The 15,614-nt window shown below is 42.9% G+C and overlaps 1 protein-coding gene across 1 annotated transcript; it reads left to right on the top strand.

The window, feature by feature from the left end:
- Positions 1-12,100: 12,100 nt before the first annotated feature.
- On the top strand, positions 12,101-13,228 carry LOC122970495 (progonadoliberin-1-like). Its single transcript, XM_044336647.1, has 4 exons — positions 12,101-12,235; positions 12,382-12,520; positions 12,598-12,696; positions 12,854-13,228. The coding sequence occupies exons 1-4, from the start codon at positions 12,225-12,227 to the stop codon at positions 12,899-12,901; spliced, it is 297 nt and encodes a 98-aa protein (XP_044192582.1). The 5' UTR covers positions 12,101-12,224; the 3' UTR covers positions 12,902-13,228.
- The last annotated feature ends 2,386 nt before the right edge of the window (positions 13,229-15,614 follow it).

Here is a 15,614-nt window from a genome sequence, read left to right as displayed (position 1 = left end):
TATTTACGTTTATTCTTAGCCAGCAGTTTTAAATTTGACTCAATGTCGCCCGCTCTGGCCCCAGGAATACATTTAACTATAGCTGCTGGTGTCGCTAACTTCACGTTTCTGACTATGGAGCTGCCAATAATCAGAGTTTGTTTCTCGGCGGGTGTGTCGCTGAGTGGGGAGAACCTGTTAGAAACATGAACTGGTTGGTGGTGAACCGTGGGCTTCTGCTTAGGGCTATGCTTCCCTCGGACAGTCACCCAGCCGCCCTGGCTTCCCGGCTGCTCGGGAGCTACCGGGGGACTGGGAGCTACGCTAGGTCGGCCCGCACCGGATACTAGGGGCTGGCTAACTATATTAGCAGCTGATTGTTTTTCCATGGTGCGGAGCCGCGCTTCCAATTCACTAAGCCTTGCCTCCAGTGCTGCAAATAAACTACACTTATTACACTTACCACTATCACTAAAGGAGGCAGAGGAATAACTAAACATTTGACACACCGAGCAGGAGAACGAGAGGGAGAGAGAGAAGCCATCGCTAACTGCTTAGTTTAAGTTAGCTGCTAGTGCTAGCTGCAGAGCTAAAGTGACTAACAACTTGTGCGATTAGCGAGAAAAGTCGCTAAGAGAAAAGCGCTGAGAGTGCTTGTGTAAAACTAGCGAAAGTTTAAATATACAGCAGATATTAATCCACAGTAATGTGATATATATAGGAAAATCAACTGAGATGAGAGCAGCAACAACGCTATCAGTAGACACAGTCGGCAACCGGAAATGATACAATACGCTTACCGTAGCACGTCAGCACGTTAAAAAGACAATTACATCTGATTGACAAGAGCCGTGACACTGTTTACTTAAAAGTTGGTAAACTCTTCAAGTAAAGGCGTGGACTGCCCGTCCACCTCAAGGTGTAATTATCAGTCTTTACATCTTGCTCCCTAACTCATCTACTCTTCCTCTCTTTTGTTTTCTCTTTCACCTCTCCACCCTCCATCTCCTTCAACTCATTCTTTGTTTTCCATTCCTCCTGTCCTTCATCTCCTACCTTTACACTATTCTTTTTCTTGATTCTTGAAGCATCCACCCTTTCTCTTCATCTTCCTTCATTTTCCTCCACTTTTTCTATCCTTCATCTCTTATTCTTAGATTCTCAAGCCTTTCCATCTTTCTCTCCTTCATCCTCCACCCTTAACATCTCCTTTCTTCCTGTCCTTCATTCTTCTTACTTTCCCTTTCATACTCCTTTCATCCTCCACATTCCTTCCTTTTTCTCTTCACCCTTTCTTTTATTTTCTATCCTTTACATCTCCATGCTTCTTATCTTTAATCTTGTTTCCTATACCATTCCACCCTCTACCTATCCGGCTCCTCCATCTTCCCGTCTATCCTTTCTCTCCTTAATCCCTCTGTTTGTTCTATCATCCTCCACTGCTGTATCTTTAAACTTAGTTTTTCTCTCTCCTATCCAACTTTTGTTTCTTTCAACTTCTCTCCATCCTTTCTATCCTTCATGGATGGGAAGTAGGGTTCTCTCCCATCCTTCTTCACTTGATTTTTCTTTCTTTCTTCTTCCTTCTTCTGCTATCCATCCATTGTTTTTTCTTGTCACTCTCTAACCTTACTATCATTCATGGATAAGAGCATTTCTATCTTCCTTTAACCATCCCTCCTTTCTGTCTCTAATTCGCCTTCATTTCCACCCTTCCTCTCATCTCTCTTTCTCCTGTCAACTTTTTTTTTTACTTAAATCTTCCTCCCTCTCCCATCCAAGCTTCATCTTCTTTCCTCTCTACCCTTTAATGTCACATCTTGCCTGGACTTTGGCTGTTTTTTTGGTCTTATGTTGTGTTCTGTGGGGTCTCCTGGTTATGCACGTCTGTTTAGTCCCTCAGTTCATAGGGTTTTCTTGTATGATTTGGGTGGTGGGTTTTAGAGGATTGAATCATTAGTTTGTTGGGTTGTGTGCTTGGGTTTGTGTTTGTGCTTGGTTTTGGATGGGTTAGTATAGATGGCATTGAGTTTGTTTTCTGGGTTTTTCTTCTGTTTCCCTTGTGTGTTCATGTGCTCCTCCACACCTGCCCTGCATTTGGACTCGTTAGCCCTGCCCTGCTGTCTTCCCCACACCTGCCCTGTGTTAGCCTCGTCAGCCCTGCCCCGCTCCCTGTGTGTCCTCAGCCAATCAGCTCCCTGTATGTTCATTCCCCTCTCCAGTTCTCCACCCATCTCCCCACCTGCACCTCATCTCCTTGTTAGTTCAGTTTCTTTAAGTTCGGGTTTTCTGTTCAGTCTTTGTTGGATCGTTTTGTGTTGTTCCTTCTGTTAGTTCTGTTCAGCCCTGTTTACCTGTCCGTGACCATCCACAATTAAAAGAGTTTTTCATCATATCTGCATTCCGGCCTCTGCGTTTGGGTCCACTCCTGCTTCCCCGAGCCTGACAGAACGATCCAACCAGTAATGGACCCAGCAGAGACAAACTGTTTTCAAGGAACCCGTCTGGCACTGGGGGGACCTCGATCAGCCAGACGGGCCTCCAAGCTTGCCAACCACCAGCACTGCCATTCGGCTTCCACTCCAGACATTCCAGCTCAGATGACTTTGCTGAAGTACTTTTATTATCAGTTATCTAAGACTGCTAGCAAGGAGCCAGCTAGCCAGCAGCCTGCCACTCCTGAGCCAGCACCAACCCAAAACCCCTACCTGGGCACCCGGTTGGCTCTGGGAGGCCCTCGGAGCGCCAGCCAGAGGTCCGGTCGTCAACGCAGACGACCACACCGTTCCTTGGGTCACCTTGCCACCTGGCCTGTCCTCTCCAGCGCCTCAGAGTCTCCGCGCCCCAGAGTCTCTGCTCCCCAGCGTCCCTGCTGGCGTGCAGCAACCCTCCGTCCCTGCTGGCGTGCAGCAACCCTCCGTCCCTGCTGGGCCAGCGCAGCTATCCCTTGTTCCGGAGCTGTGCCAGCCCCCCGTTCCAGAGTCTGCAGCATCCCCTGTTGCGTCTCCGCCCGAGTCTGCAGCATCCCCTGTGGCGTCGCCGCCCGAGTGTGCAGCATCCCCTGTGGCGTCGCCGCCCGAGTGTGCAGCATCCCCTGTGGCGTCGCCGCCAGAGTCTGCCTGTCTTGCCTCCAGGCCATCCCCCTGAACTTTATGGCTCTGCCTCTGTCCAGCCCCCTGGCCGTCCACCTGGACTCTTATGCTCTGCCCCTGTCTGGCCTCAGACTTTCTACCTGAGTGCCATCTCCCTGGCTCCCAGTGTCCTGGCCATCTGCCTGTGCACCATCTTCCTGGTTCCCCATGTCCTGGCCCTTCCTGAGCACCACCTCCTTTGCTCCCTGCATGCTGGCTACCTACCCCTGCGCCACTTCCCTAGCTACCTGCTCTTTCATGGCCTATGGACTGTCACTTTTGGCCTCCTCCTCCCCCCGTCTTGCGTCGGCCGTCCATCCTGTGTCCCTTGGTGGTGTTTGTGGGACGTCTGGGATCTGTCCCTTAAGGGGGGGGTTCTGTCACATCTTGCCTGGACTTTGGCTGTTTTTTTGGTCTTATGTTGTGTTCTGTGGGCTCTCCTGGTTTTGCACGTCTGTTTAGTCCCTCAGTTCATAGGGTTTTCTTGTATGATTTGGGTGGTGGCTTTTAGAGGATTGAATCATTAGTTTGTTGGGTTGTGTGCTTGGGTTTGTGTTTGTGCTTGGTTTTGGATGGCTTAGTATAGATGGCATTGAGTTTGTTTTCTGGGTTTTTCTTCTGTTTCCCTGTTCAGTATTTGTTGGATCGTTTTGTGTTGTTCCTTCTGCTAGTTCTGTTCAGCCCTGTTTACCTGTCCGTGACCATCCACAATTAAAAGAGTTTTTCATCATATCTGCATTCCGGCCTCTGCGTTTGGGTCCACTCCTGCTTCCCCGAGCCTGACACTTTAAATCCTTCATGTTCCTGTCTGTCTTCTTCCTACCTCTCCCATCCCATCTTCCTTCATTTTCCTCTCCACTTTTTCTATCCTTCATCTCTTATTCTATGATTTTCAACCCTTTCCATCTTTCATCTCCTTCTCCGGTCCACCCTTTCTCTCCTTCATCCTCCACCCTTAACATCTCCACTCTTCCTCTCCACTTTCCCTCATACTCCTTCCATCCTCATTATTTCTTTTCCCTCTTCACCCTTTCTTTTATTTCCTATCCTTTACATCTCCATGCTTCTTATCCTTATCCTTATCCTACGAGTCATAAACCAGTTACTGAAACATTAGAAACAGAAGCTGACAGGACATCAATGCCTTCTGTTAACTGACTTTTGTGATGGCGCGCTGCTGCCAAACTGTACGGACCCCTATCCCACCATTGGACTGTTTCCGGATTTCAAAAACTGCTCTGGTCCTTTACTTGAGCCTGTCGACCCTGTGGGAGCTTCTTTGGAGGACGCCTCAGGAAAGACGCTGTATAAGTTGATGGTTAAAACCTTGAACCAGAACAAACTGAATGGACGCAGTGACACCCCATGGAGGACTTATCTGGACTTAGACCCTGACGTCAAACCAGCATGGAGGTCTTTGTATAAACCTCCTTTAACAAAGAAACATGCGGACTTGCAGTGGAGGATCCTACATAGCATTGTAGCAGTGAACTCTTTTTTATCTCTGTTATTAATGCTGCTGTGGAGGAGAAATGCCCCTTCTGCAGCCAAAGAGAGACGGTGTTTCACTGTTTCTCAGAGTGCTCTCGTCTGACGGCTCTGTTTGTGTTGTTGGAAACCATTTTTAGCAGATATGGAGAAATTTTTATGAAGCAGGTTTTTATTTGTGGTTTTAAATACACTCGCCAACAGAAGAACAAGTGTCAGATATTGAACTTTGTTTTGGGACAGGCAAAGATGGCGGTGTATGTGAGCCGCAGGAGGAAGGTGGAGGAAGAGCTGAATGTTGATGTGGTTCCTGTTTTTGTCAGAATGGTGAAGTCCAGACTGCTGGTAGAGTTTAGTTTTTACAGAGCTGCTCATGACCTGGAGACTTTCCAGCTGATTTGGGGTTATGGGGGGGTGCTCTGCTCTGTAATAGATGGACAGTTGAGTTTTGGACATGTGCTGATGTAACTTTGATACCTGATATGTAATTATATAATGTATGTGTTAATGTAGTGTATTACGTTTTTTTTACAGTGTACATAGTGGATAATAAATGTTGAGTTTAAAAATCAATCATCCTCCACCCTTAACATCTCCACTCTTTCTCTCCGTCATTCTTCTTATTTTCCCTTTCATACTCCTTCCGTCCTCCTAATTCTTCCCTTTCCCTCTTCACCCTTTCTCTTTTATTTTCTATCCTTTACATCTCCATGCTTCCTATCCTTATTCTCATTTCCTATACCACTCCACCCTCTACCTATCCTGCTCCTCCATCTTCCCTCCTTTCTGTCCCTAATTCTTCCTTCCTTCCTTTCCACACTTCCTCTCATCTCCCTTTCTCCTGTCAACCTTTTCTTTCCTAAATCTTCCTCCCTCTCCCATCCAAGCTTCATCTTTCTTCTTTCCTCTCTACCCTTTAAATCCTTCATGTTCCTGTCTGTCTTCTTCTTTTTTCTCTTATCCATCCGTCCCTTCATCTCCCCTCCACTCTTCCTCTCCTTCATTTTTTCCCTTCCATGCTCCTCTCATCCTCCTTCTACATTCCTTCATTTTCCTCTCCACCCTTTCTATCCTATTTCCTCTTTTACATCTCCACACTTCCTAACTTTAATCTTGTTTCCTATATCACTCTACCTTCTATCATCCAGCTCCATCTTTTCTTCCTCTATCCTTTCTCTCCTTTACCTTCTTTCAACTGTATGTAATTTTCCTCCCTTTCCTTTACCTCTCCACCCTTCACTTCCTTCTCCCTCTCACTCCCCTCAACTGTTCCTCTCCTACATCTCTCACTCTTCCACTTTTTTCCTTTAGACATCATCCTTTTCTCTCATTTCTTTATTCAGTCACTCTCTCCATCTCATATCACTCCCTAACTTGTCTATTCTTCCTCACTTTCATATTTTCTCTTTCATCTTTCCACTCTTCACCTCCTTCAACTCATATTCTTTATTTTCCATTCCTCCTGTCCTCCATCTTTCTCTTTTAACCCTTCCATCCTTCCTGTCCTTTATCTCCTACCTTTACACTATTCTTTTTCTTGATTCTTCAACCATCCACCCTTTCTCTTCATCATCTTCCTTCATTTTCCTCTGCACTTTTTCTATCCTTCATCTTATTCTTCGATTTTCAACCCTTTCCATCTTTCATCTCCTTCTCCAATTTCTCTCCTTCATCCTCCACCCTTAACACCTCCACTCTTCCTGTCCTTCATTCTTCTTACATTCCCTTTCATACTCCTTTCATCCTCCACATTATTTCCTTTCACTCTTCACCCTTTCTTTTATTTCTTGTCCTTTACATCTCCATGCTTCTTTTAATCTTGTTTCCTATACCTTTCCACCCTTTACCTATCCTGCTCCTTCATCTTCCTCTCTATCCTTTCTCTCCTTAATCCCTCTGTTTCACCCATCTACTTTTCCTTTCCTTCATATTCTATCATCTTCTACTGTTTGTATCTTTAAACTTCCTTAGTTTTTCTCTCAGCCTTTCTATCCTTCATGGATGGGAAGTAGGGTTCTCTCTCATCCTTCTTCACTTGATTTTCCTTTCTTTCTTCTTCCTTCCTTCCTCTGCTATCCATCCATTGTTTTTTCTTTTCCCCCTCTAACCTTTCTATCATTCATGGATAAGAGGATTTTTTATCTTCCTTTAACCATCCCTCCTTTCTGTCCCTAATTCTCCTTATTTCCTTTCCACCCTTCCTCTCATCTCCCTTTCTCCTGTCAACTTTTTCTTTCCTCAATCTTCCTCCCTCTCCCCTCTCCCAAGCTTCATCTTTCTTCTTTCCCCTCTATCCTTTAAATCCTTCATGTTCCTGTCTGTCTTCTTCCTACCTCTCCCATCCCATCTTCCTTCATTTTCCTCTCCACTTTTTCTATCCTTCATCTCTTATTCTATGATTCTCAACCCTTTCCATCTTTCATCTCCTTCTCCGATCCACCCTTTCTCTCCTTCATCCTCCATCCTGAACACCTCCTCTCTTTCTCTCCTTCATTCTTCTTACTTTCCCTTTCATACTCCTTCCATCCTCATTATTTCCTTTCCCTCTTCACCCTTTCTCTCATTTCTTGTCCTTTACATCTCCATGCTTCTTATCTTTAATCTTGTTACTCACTCTCTCCATCTCATCTTACTCCCTAACTCATCTACTCTTTCACCTCTCCACCCTCCATCTCCTCCAACTCATTCTTTATTTTCCATTCCTCCTGTCCTTTATCTCTTACTTTTACACTATTTTTTTTCTTGATTCTTGAACCATCCACCCTGTCTTCCTTCATTTTCCTCCACTTTTTCTATCCTTCATCCTCCATCCTTAACACCTCCACTCTTTCTCTCCTTCATTCTTCTTACTTTTCCTTTCATACTCCTTCCATCCTCCACATTCCTTCCTTTCACTCTTCACCCTTTGTCTCTTATTTCCTATCTTTTACATCTCCATGCTTCTTATCTTTAATCTTGTTTCTTACACCATTCCACCCTCTACCTATCCTGCTCCTTCATCTTCCTCTCTATTTTCTCTCCTTAATCCCTCTGTTTCACCCATCCACTTTTCCTTTCCTTTATATTCTATCATCTTCCACCTTTTTATCTTTAAACTTAGTTTTTCTCTCACCCTCTCTCCTTTACACCTCTACTCTTACTGTCTTTTTCTTTCTTTCTCTTAAATGTTCCTTCCACTTCCTTCCCCTGTACCTTTCTATCCATCATCTCTTCTTCCACTACTTTTCCTTTCCATCTTCATCTCCATCATTTTTCCTTCATGGATGGGAGGTAGGACTCTCTCCCATCCTCCTTCACTTGATTTTCCTTTCTTCTTCCTTTGCCATCCATCCACCCTCCCTCTCCTTTCTTTTTCCTTTTTTTCTTTTACCTCTCCACCTTCTCTATTTTTCTCTTCCTTGCCCTACCATCCTTCCTGTCCATTTTCCTTCCTTTCCTTACATCTTTTGTTCCTTTACCTCTTCATCCTTTCAATTCTTCATGAATGGAAGGGATTTTTTATAATCTTCTTTCATTTAACATCCACCCTTCTTTTTTATTTACATCTCCACCTTCCTGTCCCTTTTCCTTCATTTCTTCATGTCCCTGTCTCTCATCAACTTTTCCTCTCTTCCTTCTTCCTCCTTCTCCCATCCACCTCTCTTCTCCATCATCTTCTATCCTTCACATTTCCCCCTGTACTCTTATTCATTTTCTTCCTTTTCCTTCTTCATATTCCTTTCTCTATTTCTCAAACACACCATTTCTATAATTCCTGTCTTTCATCTTCCTTCTTCTCCCCTCAACCCTTCCTATCTATCTCTTTGTTCTTTCACTCATTTCTTCACCAACTCACTCTCTCCATCTCATCTCACTCCCTAACTCATCTACTCTTCCTCACTTTCATGTTTTCTTTCACCTCTCCACCCTCCATCTCCAACTCCTATCCTTTTATTCTACATTCCTCCTCTATTTCATCTTTCTTGTTTTACCCGTCCATCCTTCCCCTCCTTAATCTTCTGTCTTTACTGTTTTTCTGTTTATTGATCTCCTTTCCTGTCCTTAATTTTCCTTCATTTCTTCATCTCCCTGTCTCTCATCAACTTTTCCTCTCCTCCCTCTTCCTCCCTCTCCCATCCACCTCTCTTCTGTCTTCCTGTCATCCTTTCTTTCCTTTACCTTCTTTCAACTGTATCTGTAATTTTCCTCCCTTTCCTTTACCTCTCAAGGAGGACTCGTGATAAGTGCGTGGAAGTTGTTCAACTTTCTGTTGGGCCAAGCTAAGATGGCCATTTATATCAGCAGAAAGAACAAGATAAATGGTTCTTTGGACTTTGATGTTATCACCATACTGATCAGAATGATAACAAGCAGACTGAAAATTGATCACAACTATTACAGGTTGATGAATGATCTGGACTGTTTTGTCTCTGTGTGGTGTTATAAAAATGTTCTGTGCTCCATTGATGAGGAGGAGCTCTGCTTTGGACGCATGCTGGGCTGAATCTGGTGTTGTTTTTTAATGCTTGTTGATCTGATGACTAGATAAATAAAGGTGTTTTAAAAATTCAAAAAAAAATTCTCTTCCTTCTTCCTCCCTCTCCCATCCACCTCTCTTCTCCATCATCTTCTATCCTTTACATTTAAGTCAAGGCTATCGGAAGGGATTATCTCTAAAAATGTTCATTTAAACAGACATGTTGACGCAGATGACAGTTAGTATTTATCATGGGGCAACAAAGCAGATCTGAATAATTGTCCTACAGATGTTTTTAAGATGAATCCACTACACCACTGAAAGAAAATTCATCTGCAAGTATTTTGATGATAAATCAATTGTTATAGTAATTTATTAAGAAATAATACCAAACATTCTCTGTTTCCAGCCCTTCACACATTAAGCTTTCCTTTGTTTTATATCAGTGTAAGTTGAAGAGTTTTTTGGGGGGATTGGACTGTTTGGAAAAAAACGAGCAATGTGCAAACATGGGCTCTGGGGAACTTGTGCTGTGCATTTTTCACTATTTTCTGACATTTTGTAGACTAAACAATTGTAAAAATAATTGATAGATTACTTGACTCTGAACATAATAGTCAGCCTGAACTGAATCCCTCTTTTTTTTTTTCCCCAAACAATTTCCCTACTGATAGCCCAGTAGCAGGATCCCCAAAATTTAAGCTAAAGTTGCATAGAGTTGAATAAGTAAATAACCAATTAATATGAGTACAATGAAGTTGGTCTTTATATTTGTATGGGAATTCAATTGCTTTTGTGCCTTAAGTTGTCTGTGACGAAGTGTATTCCCCAAAATGTTGAACTATTCCTTTAATTTTCTGCCAAACCATTTTTTCTTGAAGAAAAAACTTTTTGAACTAAATGTTAACTGTTTGTTATGAAACAAATGACATTCATTCTTTTTTTGATAAAATAACATTGACATTTTAACCCTTAATGTCAAGCTTTACACAAGCAACTGAAAGCTTTCATAAGGCAACAGGACTTCACCATGACACTTGTATGAAATTGCCAGCAAGTGTGTGAACATTTTTCAACAGGCTTTTGTACGACATTCATAATACATTACAGTTCTCTACTTACATTACAAGCTTTTCACCAGTTCATGTAATCTTCCTGTCTTACTGTTACGTCCCTGCTGCGTCTTTGCAGAACTGCGACCTGTCTGGCTGTGATCTACAAGAAGCAAACCTGAGAGGATCCAACGTGAAAGGAGCCATTTTTGAAGAGATGCTGACCCCGCTGCACATGTCCCAGAGTGACAGATAACTCGGTTACACGCCTACAAGTCCGGTCTGGACACAGATGGCTTCTTTATTACTCAGTTCCTCTTACAGTATATCCCCCTACTATCAATCTCTCTATACCTGTGTACAGCACAGGTAGTTGTATGCACATCCCTGGCATTCCACCTATGTTACATTAGCTTTAAATATCTTGCACTAGAATTTATCCAGGGTTGTCCATGTATGTTTGTATGGTAGGATGTTTTAAAATGTTCAGCTACATATATCACCAAAACAAAATAATGTTCCTAGTGTATGTAGATGTGTCTGGATGCGATCCAACGACTATACTCATTTAATGTTTTTGCATAACTTATATTCATTTCATATTACTTGACATGTTAATGGGAGTCAAAAACCAGACTTTTGCAGTAAAGTTCAGAGTACTGAGCTTCACTGAATGCTGCTGTAGCAGAAACTGAAGGGGTCATTTACCAATAACTGTCACGCTGTACGTTCCTCTTTAAGTATGTAACTTACTTTTGCTGGATACAACACACTATAAAGGAAGCAATGCAAGCCAAAGCCATACAACAGCACAGTCTCAAAGGCCAGACGTGCTGTTAATGCACCATAAAACTATGCGACAGGCTAGTTTTCAAACACAGCTTGGGTATGCAATACATGATTTACAGCTGTGAGGTTTCTCTTTTCCTACTTTTGAATATTGTGTTCTTAAAAAGCTCTCCCTCGTTTTGCGCTCTGTGAATCTACCTCTTTTGTTTTGTTTTTTTTGTAATCCGGTGTGTGAGAGATCCACAGTTGCATGCGTTTGACTGTGGTCACTACTTATTGTAATGTTTATGTACGACATTCATTACTCCTCATATCCCATTGTGAAAAAATAATCCAACTTGGTGTGCTTTAACAGAAGGCCGTGTTCACATGTTGTGGACTTGCCTGAAAACATGTTCCATTTACATGACGTATATCACTTAATCATGCTTTTGAACGTATTTGCACAAGTATATATTTGATTTGTAACATGTTATATCTTTTCACCAAAAATGTTTAATGCTTGTTATCTTATGTAAATCAAATCCAGTGCTTCCAAAAAAAAAAAAATCACTATTAATAGATTGGGCAGATGTTTTGTTAAGGAACAATCTCACTTCAGTTCTTACTGGACATTGTCTGTTTGCATGTGTGAAGAGCTATCCTCGCCTTTGACTGGTGAAGTTTCTTTAGCTGTAGCTCAAAGCTGCTCCGATGCAATACTATTCACTCAGTTCAATCGTAGGTACCCAGCCTGTGAGAATGAATGATGAAGGCAATCATGTTGTGTATTTCACAATGAGTGTGAAAATCACAAAGAGCTATGGTTATTTATTTTAATACATCTCTCTGAATGCAATATGGGGCAGAGGTTGTTTTTTTTTTTTTTGTTTGAGACAGGGGGCGGTGTAGTTCTCCCTGAGTATGATTATTGCACTCGACCGTGGAAATATATTTCCATAAATGACTGTTATAAATAAACTGCTATGAAGAAGAGTAAGTCTTTATCACCTCGTCTTTTTCTCTGTCATTAATTTGTGAATCTTTGGTTTATCAGCAAGTATTGGAAAACGACTGGAGGTACTTCACGGCCATACACAAAGCTGGTCTGATGATGAACACTTGTTCTTTTTGTGGAAGGACAAAAATCACACACTGTAATCTTTTTAATAGCTCTGCGGGTTACCAGTAAATGTTGCTTAATCCCACTTTGCGACCCCCTGCAGTGAAGTGTTGGGCTTTTGACACGAAAGGAAGCAGCATATAAACCTTGGAAAATGCTCAGCAGCAGCAGCATCGGCTTCCACAAAGGACAGCAGCCAAGAACAAATCAGAAAAGCAGCTTGCCTTATGCACAGAAGGTAAAAACTTCACTGATGTGATGCATAAATCTGGGCATGTGTAATCTAAAACTGAGGACTATGACAGTATTTGGGGTTAGATTAGGAAAAATAAGAAGATTACTGACCTGCTTATATGTGTAATATAAAGCTTTTTTCCTCCTCAGAATGGCTATGCAAACCCTGGCACTGTGGTTGCTGCTTCTGGGCTCAGTGGTGCCACAGGTCTGCTGTCAGCACTGGTCATATGGACTGAGCCCAGGAGGGAAAAGGGAACTGGACAGCCTTTCAGACACACTGGACAATGTAAGCATGGCTCCTCACACTTCATGTTCAGCATTTTATTCTCTACATATTCATGGTTATGTTCCCCCCCCCTTCAGGTAGTTGAGGGGTTTCCACATGTGGACACACCTTGCAGTGTTTTGGGTTGTGTTGAGGAATCGCCTTTCGCCAAAATCTACAGAATGAAAGGATTTCTTGTAAGTTTCGCTCATCTGTAATTCTGTGTTCGGTCAATCGATCGGTCAATAATGTCAATTATTCAAATTAGTCAAACCGCCAGACGCTTTACCAGATATTTCTATTAAATGTTGATTGTATTTTCATATATTTAATGTTATTCTTTTTCTCTTTTAGGGCAGTGTGACCAACAGGGAGAATGAACACAAAAATTATAAAAAATGATGATTATTTGATTCTACAATAAATAATCATATTGGCATATCTACATTGTTTTCTGTACTACTTTTAATGATTATGATAGAATCCATTTTTATTCCACAGTGCCTTATGCTTTTCTCTGTTTTTGTGACTATTTCTTGCTCTAAAGGATTACAGAGACATTTCATTTGAATAATTATTGACACTTTTCTATGAACTCCTTATTTGTTTATTGTATAACAAACATGAATTTGATTGAATTTATATCCCAGTAGTTTCTAAATTCCTGATGGCATGTAATACAGCAGATTTATACAAATGTAAGAGTGAAGTTGTGTCTTATGGGCAAAAGTTGTGTAAACGTAAGGTTAAACATCAGTTTACTGTGTTTTGTTGAACATTGCCTGTTTGCATATGTTTAGTGATGCAGTGTTTGGGTGATATTGTAGTGTCAGCCGCTTGGCGGCGCTGTTCAGACAGTGGGTAGAGTTTTGAGGGGAGAGAAGGGGAGAAAGAGAATGAGAAGTGTGTGATGACTGGACTGAGCTGTGTTTGTTGAAGGTGACTAAAGTTATGAGGAGAACCCAGAACGTATTGGACTGATTGATTCCCTCACTCACACCCACGTCGCTTACACTAGTGGCAGCGGTGGGATTTCCTTCTGTGGAATATAGTCCTTTGGGATTCTGCTCAACTTTTTGAGTCCCTAAAGCTATAGGCTAACGATAGCTACGCTAACCGCTAGCTTAGCTTTAGCTTTCAGTACAGTTAGTCAGCTAGTCGTTACCAAGTCCGTTTTTTTTTGTTTTGTTAGCTTCAAGTGAGTTTAGAAACCGTGTTTCGGTCATCTAACTCCGTCCGAGGGCTAAAGAAAAAAATAATAAAAGAGACGAAGGAAACTCATCATGTCTGACGAGGAAGCATTTTCCACCGGTGAGCAGCGAGCCAGCACAAGCACGAGGGGGGCCTCAGCGCAAGGTGTGCCTCCATCTAGCAGAACACAGGGAGCGCCCAGGGGCATTCCCTTACCGCCACCATTTCACAACGATGGCCTGAGTCTTTTCAACTATGGGCTCGCCGCTATGAGGTAATTCAAGAGACCCGTTACAAGGACAGCGGTGTGGACATGAATACAGTATTAGCAGCTGAGTTACCCACTAGACTACCACCAGAACTGTTCATTGTATGGGATAATCTGCCCCGGGAAACTCAGGACTCTTATACTGAAGCAAAGAAGCACTTGCAGACAGCTTTTGGCCAAAAGGATGTAATTGCATCATTTCAGACATTCCCTAATGCCCGGCATAGACTACTTAATGAAGCAATGGAAGTTTATGCTGCAGACGTATGCAGGCTTGTCAAAGAAGCTTTCCCAGATTTTGAGCACAATGCTTCCGAGTATATGAAAATGTCTCGCTTCATTGTTGGTCTGGATCAGGAACTTCAAGTCAAATGTCATGAAAAAGGGGTGAAAACTTTCACTGAGGCTTTTCAAGTCGCCTCCCAAGCTGAACGGGCTCGCCAAGCAGCTAGATCGGTAATGCCAGTGTCCTCACCAAATGTTACCATCAGAGATATTGGCACAATGCAGTCAGTAAATTCAGTACGTGAAAATGACATTGAACTCGGGAAAACAGTTCAGAACCTCACTGCTACTGTTAAAGACTTAAGTAAGAATATGGATGCACTGAGACTGAAGCTGGATGAGCGAAGCAGGGAGCACCACCGTGACAGGCACATGCATGTGCGTCCTCAAAGATCTCCCTCACCTTATGGGAGAAGCCCAGATAGGGATGCAAATAGATGGAGCTCAGGCTACAGACATTCCCCCTCCAGATACTCACGTTCCAATCATTCCCCAGAACACTATTCTCCTCAGAGGACTCGCCACCATCAAGATCACACCCGCAGGGAGCCTGACAGGTACCGACAACCTTACAGAGATACTCACTACTCAGACCATGCCTTTAGCCCTTATGAGGAAAAGAGAGGGAGGCAACCCTCTCCCAGTAGACCCTACTATGACTCTCACCGCCGAAGCCCGAGTCCCTATGCCAAGCATGTTTCATTCCAAGAGTATGGGGACCAAGGCCAAACACGACAACCAAAGGACAGGGACAGTCAGTATCCCACTAAGAGTGGTTACAAAGATCATGGCAGATTTCCACAGGGAAACGGCCGTTAGCTGATGATGCGGGGTGTTCATCAGCTACTTCTCTGGAAGCCCCAGACATCTGCCTCACTGAAATAACAGACTGCATCAGTACACCACCAACCCCTAGTGGTACTACAGATATGACAATCCCCCTGACTGAAAGCGTGAACATTGAAGCCACTGTAAGTAAAGACTTCACCTCCTATGTAAGTGGAATTGTTGAGTGCACTAATACGCACATCATGCTAGATACCGGTTCCACTATTTCGTTCATCAGTGAGGAAACCAAAATGTCACTTCCTTCCCTAGCAAAAAGACCCATTAAAAAGAAGTTTATCATGTCACAAGCAGTGACTGGCCAAACTTTGGATACATTGGGTATGATAGACATCACCTTTAAACTAGGGTCTCAAACTCTGCAACATGAAGTGCAAGTCATCAGAAATGTCAGTCAAGGCTTTATATTAGGTTTTGACTTTCTCAAACCTCACTGTGTGATTCTGGATATGGGGAGAGGACTGTGCTATCTGGGTGATGATGTCCTGCCCCTACTCAGGAAGAGTGACCTGGCACCTGCTAGTT

The sequence above is a fragment of the Thunnus albacares genome, chromosome 2 (genome assembly GCF_914725855.1).
Source record: "Thunnus albacares chromosome 2, fThuAlb1.1, whole genome shotgun sequence".
Classification (NCBI taxonomy): domain Eukaryota; kingdom Metazoa; phylum Chordata; class Actinopteri; order Scombriformes; family Scombridae; genus Thunnus; species Thunnus albacares.
This window is presented reverse-complemented; position numbering and strand designations above follow the sequence as displayed.